The sequence below is a fragment of the Myotis nattereri genome (assembly GCF_964212035.1).
Source record: "Myotis nattereri genome assembly, chromosome: 3".
Lineage (NCBI taxonomy): Eukaryota > Metazoa > Chordata > Mammalia > Chiroptera > Vespertilionidae > Myotis > Myotis nattereri.
Genome location: NC_138077.1, coordinates 214,836,044 through 214,845,029, shown reverse-complemented (window position 1 = coordinate 214,845,029; position 8,986 = coordinate 214,836,044). Strand labels below are relative to the sequence as shown.

General features: G+C 64.1%; 2 protein-coding genes across 2 annotated transcripts; both read left to right on the top strand.

The window, feature by feature from the left end:
* Positions 1-801: 801 nt before the first annotated feature.
* LOC308515628 (large ribosomal subunit protein P2-like) lies at positions 802-1,853 on the top strand (the record flags this gene model as incomplete). The annotated part of the gene is made up of 2 exons (XM_081086129.1): positions 802-1,378; positions 1,750-1,853. The coding sequence occupies exons 1-2, from the start codon at positions 1,036-1,038 to the stop codon at positions 1,851-1,853; spliced, it is 447 nt and encodes a 148-aa protein (XP_080942255.1). The 5' UTR covers positions 802-1,035.
* Positions 1,854-5,672: 3,819 nt separating this feature from the next.
* TPRG1L (tumor protein p63 regulated 1 like) lies at positions 5,673-8,985 on the top strand. Its single transcript, XM_081086285.1, has 5 exons — positions 5,673-5,925; positions 6,009-6,100; positions 6,173-6,349; positions 7,007-7,160; positions 7,792-8,985. Exons 1-5 carry the CDS (start codon positions 5,734-5,736, stop codon positions 7,984-7,986), a joined length of 810 nt encoding a protein of 269 aa, XP_080942411.1. The 5' UTR covers positions 5,673-5,733; the 3' UTR covers positions 7,987-8,985.
* Position 8,986: the final 1 nt, after the last annotated feature.

The window sequence follows — 8,986 nt, the reverse complement described above, 5'->3', positions numbered from 1 at the left end:
TTCAACACGTGGATTTTGGGGGACACAGCTCCAGCCACAGATGTCACTGTCACTGAACCCCAGATGCAGGTTAGCATCCTGCTCGCTGATGCTCCGAGCGTGACCTCGTGTGACCGCCCTGCGGGGTCCCGCTCCTTGGCCCCTGGCTGGGATCGCAGGGCAGGGCGGGCCCACAGCGGGGCTCCAGGCGCACCCTCTCCTGGGCTTCCTGCCACCTCATCTTCTGAGAAACTGCCCGGAGGAAGCCTCAAGGGCCCTGCCTCAGCGCCCGCCTGACCGGTGCACCTAGACGTGTGAGCCCCCTCCTCACCCCGCCCCTGCCAGAAGGCTTACCCCTCCCCTCCAGCGCTTAGATGGCACCAGGGAGCACCCCCCATTGCACTTTCCCCAGAGACAGATGTCACATCACACCACACGTCTACACAGCACAGGGCGCCCACCTTCCCTGAGTGGCCGTCCGTCTACACAGCACAGGGCGCCCACCTTCCCTGAGTCACCCATCCGTCTACGCAGCACAGGGCGCCCACCTTCCCTGAGAGCCGCCATCCGTCTACGTGGCACAGGGCGCCCACCTTCCCTGAGTGGCCGTCCGTCTACGCAGCACAGGGCGCCCACCTTCCCTGAGAGCCGCCCATCCATGCCCGTTTTCTCACTAAGGACAGTTTGCGGGCGTCGCACAGATTTTCCTGGTCTGCAGCCCAGGGTAGGACGGTTGACAGTCCTGGGCGACGCGAACTCGTTTTGTTTATTCAGACCCATGGCCTTTCCCTCTGCAGTCGCTTAGAAATAAGTGCTTAGCCCACCGGCGTGGCTCAGTGGCTGAGCATTGACGTATGAACCAGTTACTAGGAGGTCACGGTTCAATTCCTGGTCAGAACACATGCCCGGGTTTCTGGCTCAATCTCTAGTAGGGGGCGTGCAGGAGGCCGCCGGTCGCTGATTCTCATCATTGATGTTTCTCTCTCTCCTTCTCCCTTCCTCCCTGAAATCAATACAAATATGTTTTTAGCTTTTTCCCCTACCTGACGCCGCCAGATGCGCGACGTTGCCTCCTACCTGCTGGCCACCCTCGGGGGATGCCTCCCCCAGGACGAGGACAAGAAGATCCTGGACAGTGTGGGCATCGAGGCGGATGACGACCGGCTCAACAAGATGATCAGCGAGCTGAACGGGAAGAACATTGAAGATGTCGCCGCCCAGGGTACTGGCAAGCGGGCCAGCGTTCCCCCCGGAGGGGCTGTGGCGGTCTCTGCCACCCCGGGGTCTGCAGCTCCTGCTGCTGGTTCTGCCCCAGCTGCAGCCGAGGAGAAGAAAGATGAGAAGCAGGAGGAGTCCGAGGAGTCGGATGATGACATGGGATTTGGCTTGTTTGATGAGAGTCTCGTTCCCCTGCAAATAAAATCCTTTTTACATATAAATATATACTTTTTTAAAAAATAAGCACTTCGCTTGGGAAAATGATGAATGTTTTTCTCTTTGTTGCCTTTCGCACGCACCTATCTCACGCGGGGCGCACCCTGCTGTGTGCTCGGTGGCTCCAGTGCCCCCCGCCGGGCAGCCGCTGTGACAACCGGACAAATGGCTTAGCACCGTCTGTGGGTATTTCCGCTGATTCTCGCTCCACCCCGCGTGGTTTCTCGGCGGCCCTGCACCGCGGATGAGAGGGTGCGCCCGCCGCTCGGGAAGCTGGCGGAGGACAGGCTGAGATGGCACCAGGGAGCACCCCCCACTGCGCCACTCTCCCCACAGATCACGCCGCTCGTTCTCGCCCGTCGTGCGTCCAAGTGGACGCTGGAGTCCCTGTGTCTGGTTCCTTCAAAGTTGTGCTGGACCTTTTGCTGCAATTGCGCTGAACACTCATTCATTCCTGAAGAAATGGCCTCTTCCCAAGAACCCAGCTTTGAGAAGGTCCAGACTGGGGGCGGGAAGCTGCTCTGGGGCGCGGCCCGAGCCGGGGCGTACACCCCGGGTGTAGGATGGAGGAATGGAAGCCTCGGGTCCCCACCTGCACCCACCCGGCTTCCGTAGACCCCAGGCTTCAGACACCCTAGGAGTCAAGGCTGGGCTCGGGCGGGTGCTGGCCCACCTCAGGTCTCCAGCCCCAGCCCCAGCCCCAACCCCCAGCCCGGAAGCCGTTAGCCAAACCGTAGCAAGAGGTCCCATTGCACCATGGGATTCGCTGACTCGACTTGTAAGAACAGACGTGGTTTCGTTTGCGGGGTGTGGGACACCAGGTAGAAGGGTGCAAGCGACTAACGGACACCTCATTTAAAATGGAGGTGAGGGGCCAGGAGAGTCCTCTCCCACCACCGCTCTGTGCCAATTACACACCCGCAGGAGGAGAGACATAACCTGCATTCCCAACAGGAAGTGTCACTGCTACCCCAGCCGGAGGAAGATTTTCTCCTTGCCCAGCAACAAGCTCAGCCAATGAGAAGCATGGGCGCCTGAACTCTCAGGTTCCTCTAAAGCAGCCTCCCCGCCTCCTCCTTCCCTGGAAAGGAGCATTCCTCCTCCCCTTTGCTTGCTGGGCTTGCCTATCGTTGTTGCTACAGTGTGCTTGACCCGAATAGCAATTCTCTGCTATTCCCGAAAAAAAAAAAAAAAAAACAAAAAAAACCACATTTTTGCAGGGAAAAATAACTGGCTGCGTCATTTTTATGGTCAACAGTACGCTCCGCACTCAGGCCAGAGAGCCCTGGGCAGCAGGGCCACACGTGGAAGCCAGAAGTTCGCTAAGGCCTGGCCTGCTGCCGCCACACAGCTCCCTCCCCTGCCCCTTCGCCACCCTGTGGCCTGCCTGCCCTGGGCGGAAGGAGGCCTCTGGCCTGCCCGCTGCTGCGCCCAGGTGGCCACGCAGGGGTCACGGAATCGGCGGTTTGGAGCTCACGCAGGCAGGCGTGCGGAGGGGACGTTTCCCTTCACATCTGCAAACCGCCGCCCCAGCGAGCGTGGAAGCATTTTTAAAAGACACGGCTGTTCAGTGTTTCCCTCTCACCCTCGGGGAATGATAAAAATAGCCTGGGCCGGGGAAACCTATGTTGGGGGGGTGGGGGGGGACCACAGGCAGTGTGGCTGGTCGTTTCCAAAGCCTCCTGCTCCGCCCTGAGGTCCTAACCCCCCTCCACCCCCAGAGCGGAGAGGGGGTCCCACGGCGAGGTCAGCACAGCCCCTGCATCTGCCTGAGCTGAGCCGCGGGCCATGCTAACCTGGCCTCCTCTGGATTGTCACTCCTGACCGAGGGCAGGCGAGTTAATTAACGAGGCGTTTCCAGGTCAGGGCCTCGCACGCAGAGCGGCCCCAGCGGCCGTCTGCTCTGTCCAGATAGCGAGGGAGCCTCCGCCAGCTTCCGCGGACGGCCCCACAGGAGGTGACCGCGTGGCCAGCACCGTCCTGGCTGAGACACAGCGGGGAGGGGACCTGGGCGCGCCATCCGGCCCCTGGCCAACCTCAGCAGCAGCCCTTGCCCGCGAGCCCGTCCCCTGGTTCCTGGAGGAGGGAGGGGCTGCCCGCGATGCAGCTTCTCTGGAAGGTGAGCTCCGCCCGCAGACCCTGCACAGGAGTAACCTCCCGGCTGCACGTGAACCGCCAACCTGGGAGCCACCGCCGCCGGGCATCCAGGCACCCGGGCACCCAGCTCCCCGAGCACCCGGCGCCCGGCGGCTCTGAGGTCTCACCTGGGGCTCCTGTGTGGCCCCCCCGCGCCCACGACCCGCTCCCATCAGAGACGGATGTCAGAGGCGGGACCCACCGACCCTGAGAAATGCGAACACCTGGAAGGAGAGAGAAGGCGCACACCTGCCGCGGAGACCTCATCCCGCTCTGAGGTTCGCCCGGCACCGGCCAGTGCTCCGCCCGCGGGGCGACGCTGCCACCTGCCGGCCGGCGTGGGAACAGCCTTTCAAAAGCCCCAGGAAAGAAGCACCAAAGACAGGGGCCCGGCCGGTGTGGGCGCGGCTCCCGAGGTTGGGCATCGTCCTGTGCACCGAGAGGGTGCTGGCTGGACTCCAGGTCAGAGCGCGTGCTGGGCCCCGTGGCGGGGCGGGAGGCCGTTTTCTTGGGTCAGAGGGCGCCATACTGGGGGTCACACTGCCGCACCTGCGTTGGGAGCAGACACCTGTTTGCCGCACACCTGGCACTTCGAGGCTCAGCAACAACGTGAAGAACAGTTGCCGCTGAGATGGCGCTGCATGTGGGCCAGGCAGAGTGCTAAGCGCGTCATAGGCATGAACTCATGTAGCCCTCCCAGCACCCGTTAGTAGAAACGAGTATTAACCCCACGCACCAGAAAAGGAAACAGGCACGGAGAGCTTGTGTCCAAGTCCGTGGGCAGAAGTGGAGCCGCCCGATGCAACCCAGGCAAGCAGGCTTCCGCAGGCACGCGCTCAGTGCCGTCACTGGTGGGTCCCTGGTTCCGCTCCGAGCCCCTCCGCCGTGAAGGGAGACTCAGGAGCCTGATCCTGGCCCGCCCCACAGGGACTGGCATGGCAGACTCAGCCAGACGCACACACAGGGTCTGCAGGACCAGCTGTCCCCACGCCACCGCGGCAGCTCAGAGGGCTAGACCCACGCTGTTACCCCTATCTGCGCACTCGCTCAGCACTCTTTAAGGGCTTTTTTTAGGAGGCAAAGTGCCAACAATATTTCAGTGTCGGTGGCATGCCAGTGCCCCGTCCGTCAGTGATGGCATCCCAGCACAGGAGTGTGCGGCTGTCCAGGACCCGCGGTGGGGCGGGAGGCTCGAGGAACAGAAGGCTGGGAGGGCCCTCGAATTGTGCACGAACCCTCTGGGCATCCGAGTCCGCACAAACTTGAGGGCCTTTGCTAATGGGGGGAGCTGTGCCAGCCGCGCCTTCAGCTGCAGTCCGCACACAGTGCCCACACCCCGGGCTGCGGTGGAAGCGAAGGACCAGGGAGGCGCGCAGCGTCCCCAAGTGCCCACCCTGCGGAGGAAATGGTCCCGGCGCCTTCTCCTGACAAATAGGGCGCGCGCAGCCGGGACGCGCAGGGAGCAGGTCGTTGGATGAAAGAGCAGCGCGCGGAGCAGCGAGCCGTGTTGACAGTGTCCCGCGGAGGGTCTGGAAGCGGGTGTTGGATGGACGCGGGGCGATGGGGTAGGAGGGGGGCTCGAGCGGCGGCGGCAGACGTCGCAGGGCAGCGGGGTGAGAGCCTCGGGTGCGGGCACAGCCCTCGGGGCGGGGCGGGGGCGGCGGAGTGAGCGACCCCTAGCGGAAGGTAGTGGCCACGCTCGTGTCTCCCCCGCCCACTCCCACCCCCACCCCCACCCGCGGGAATGAATCCTCGTGCGCCCTGTGGGCGTGACTTCGGCCGCGTCGGGCGGCTCCTGGGCGGAGGTCGTGGCCGGGTCCGGGGCGTCTGCCGCACGAGGGGGTCCGGTTACTGCGAAGGGGCGGGGGCCTCCGGCGCCCTCCCCGTCTCCTGGCAACTGGCCTTGACCCCGCCCCTACTCGTAAACAGGAAGTTGGTGTGCGCTTCCTGCGCGCAAGGGGCGGGAGCGATTGTGAGCAGCGGCGGACGAACCAATCGCGGAAGACGAACGGCGAAGAGCCAATCGCGGGGACCGGAGGGTCTGGAGCCCGAGGCGGGGCTTGTGAGGCGGAGCCAATCGCGGCGACCCAGAGGGCGGGGCGGGGCGGGCCGGCTGGCGGAGGGCCCACGGGTGGCGACGGCGTCCTGATCGGGCCCTGGTCCGGGTGGGCGGCGGGCGCGGCGATGCTGCAGCTGCGAGACTCGGTGGACTCGGCGGGCACGAGCCCCACGGCGGTGCTGGCGGCCGGCGAGGAGGTCGGGCCGGGCGGCGCGGGCGGGGGGCGGCCGGACGCGCCGCTGCGGCAGACGCTGTGGCCGCTCAGTGTCCACGACCCCACGCGCCGCGCCCGCGTCAAGGAGTACTTCGTGTTCCGGGTGAGGCTGGGGCCGGCCGGGCCGGGGGCGGCGGGCGGGGGGCGGCCGGGCGGAGGGTGACCCCGCCCTGTGCCCGCGCGCAGCCCGGCACCATCGAGCAGGCGGTGGACGAGATCCGCGTGGTGGTGCGGCCGGTGGAGGACGGCGACATCCAGGGGGTGTGGCTGCTGACCGAGTAAGCGGGGCGCCGGGTGGGGCGGGCGGGGGCGCGCGGGCGCGGGGTGACCGTCGGGCGTGCCTGCCGCAGGGTCGATCACTGGAACAACGAGAAGGAGCGGCTGGTGCTCATCACCGACCAGTCGCTGCTCGTCTGCAAGTACGACTTCATCGCGCTGCAGTGCCAGCAGGTGGTGCGCATCGCCCTCCGCGCCGTGGACACCATCTCCTGCGGCCGGTTCCAGTTCCCCCCGAAATCGCTCAACAAGTAAGTGCTCAGCCGGGCCCAGCGCCAGGGCCTCGCCCCGCGCTTCTCTCACCAGCGGCAGAGCCCATAGTCCCAGTAGAAACCAGTGCGGCACTAAGAGGAATTCTGGCACCAGAACCGCTGCTGGGCTTGTAGGACCAGACAGCGTTTTACTCCGACAAGGAACACACCCGCGGGTCGGGTCAGGTCTGCTCTGCCCGCTTTTCCAAGGCAGCAGTAGCACTGCTTTAACCAGGAGCTGATCCTCATGCTGGAGCGAGTTTCCTAAAATATGAGCAACTAGGCAGGACTGTGGGCCACCGAGTTACACACTGTTTGAGCTCCGAAGGCGAGGGCTGGAGGGAGCTCAGGAAGCAGAGGGCTGCAGGCGTTAAGCAGGCGCTGCGCCAGGAGGGGTCAGCCGCTCTATGGAGACCCGAACACTGTGTCTCAGAAAGCACGTAAAATTACTTGAGTGAACGTCAGTGCCGACACGAGTGTCTCGTGCCCGGCCAGCGGGTGGGACACGGCCCTTCTCTCTGGAGGCTGCTTACTCCCAAGGCCACAGGCCTTGTCTTCAGCCACAACCGGCCTTTTCACGTCACACCCATCACTGAGCCGCTGCCAGGGGAGGCCGTGGCCTGCTGGTGAAGTCGGATTGTTTCTCTAACCCCGCAGGCGAGAAGGCCTGGGCATTCGGATTCAGTGGGACAAGCAGAGCCGCCCCTCCTTCATACACAGGTGGAACCCCTGGTCCACCAGCGTGCCCTACACCACGTTTGTGGAACATCCGATGGCGGGTGCGGATGAGAAGACAGCCTCTCTGTGCCAAGTAAGAGCCCGAGGCTGCAGCACTGCCCCGGGGGTGGCGGGGTTCTAGGCCTGCACTGCCTGTTGTGGTGGCCACACGTGGCTGCTGAGCACTGAGTGGGTAGCAAGACAGAAACACACTCTTAATTCTCAGTGGTGTTAGCCGACTTAGGGTTAAGCAGCCCATGTGACTGGCAGCCACTGGTCATCCCCACTTCCTAAGGTAGCCCTTGTGGCCAAGATAGTCTTGGGAAAGGCCCAGAGAGCTTTGGGGCAGGGCAGCTGACCGGCCTGTGGCAGCGCCAGGCAGTCTGTATGCTCATCACAGGAGGCGTGGCCAGTGGTGAGGGCAGTGCCGAGGCCCGGGCAGGTCACCCACTAGCCTGCCCGACACCTGGCCTGCTTCCTGGCTTGGCGGTGGTGAGGGTTGGTAGCTCGCTGTGGCCAAGCCGCTCAGGCCTGTGGAGAGCGAGGCTCCGGGTCCTGGCTGTCGCCCAGCACAGTGAGCACAGCTGTGATCCGAGGCTTCCAGAGCCCACTGAGCAGGCAAGCAGAGGCCACAGGGAGGGGCGGGCTGGGCTGGTGCGGGCCAGGGGCCAGGGGCAGCGGCTTCCTTCCGTGGCTCACTCTGGCCAGCTGTTTTCTCTTTCAAGTTGGAGAGCTTCAAGTCTCTGCTGATCCAGGCTGTCAAAAAAGCCCAGAAAGAGAGTCCTCTGCCGGGACAGGCCACCAGCGTGCTGGTCCTGGAGCAGCCGCTCCTCATCGAGACCTACGTGGGGCTGATGTCCTTCATCAACAACGAGGCGAAGCTGGGCTATTCCATGACCAGAGGCAAGATAGGCTTCTAGGGCTGCAGCGCCTCGGAGAACGGCTGGGTCGGCACAGGCCTGGGGCCAGCTCGTCCTGCGGGCCGGGTACTTCCCTGTAGGGGTGAGTGGGGTTACAACATAGTCACATGACTTGTATACTGGAGGTGGGTGTGGACACGTGGTCACCCGCTAGACAGGCGCAGACTGCATGCAGCTGTCCCTGCTGGCCGCTGCCACCTCCAGGAGCTCCCTTTGGGCCTCTCCTTCCCCTGCCCCCACCTGCCTGTTAATAAACGTGCTGTGGTTGCACTGGAACGTCCGCTGGCCGAGCTGGGCAGTCGTCACCCTGGGGGGCACCACACACCAGTGCCTGCGTCACAAGTGAGTTTACACTTGTGTCCAGCCGTGTATTCAGGCACATGATCCACGTTTTAAAGCTAAAGACAAAAGCCAGCAGCCTGGTGCGGGGAGCAGGGGGAAGCCTGCGTCAGCTCCGGGCGGGCGGGCAGCTGCCGTGTGAGCAGGCGTCGGATCTGAAGTTCACCGGCACCTTCTCACCCAGAAGCTGCCGTCCCTGCAGGCCGCTCCTTGGTTCGACGCCCCCGAGCAGTCCGCCCGCCAGGACAGCTGCTGCGCTCTGGATTTGTGTTGTCACACTCGTGTCTGAAAAGGGAATAGCTTTGTTTGCTCTTAGAGCACTTTAACAAGGAACCGTGTTCTCAGGAAGCAGCACCCACGCAGATACAGGCTTCGCCAGGGTCTCGCCTACCCACGCCTGGCCTCCCGCCCAGGGAGCACGTCCCCACGGGGACCACAGCCCGCCCTGTGCAGGTCCAGCTTGCGGCTTTGACGGGACATTTGTTGATAGGCTTGTTGCTACAGCACTAGCCGGCCGGTTCCCTCCTCAGTTCCAGCCCTGGGGGGCTGGACTGGGGTGGACGGGACCCGGACGCAGTGCCTCTCGCTGGGCAGGCTGCCGACACAGCCCGGCCCCGAACCTCTGCTTTCCGTCTCGCAGTAAAGACATTGAGAATCGATT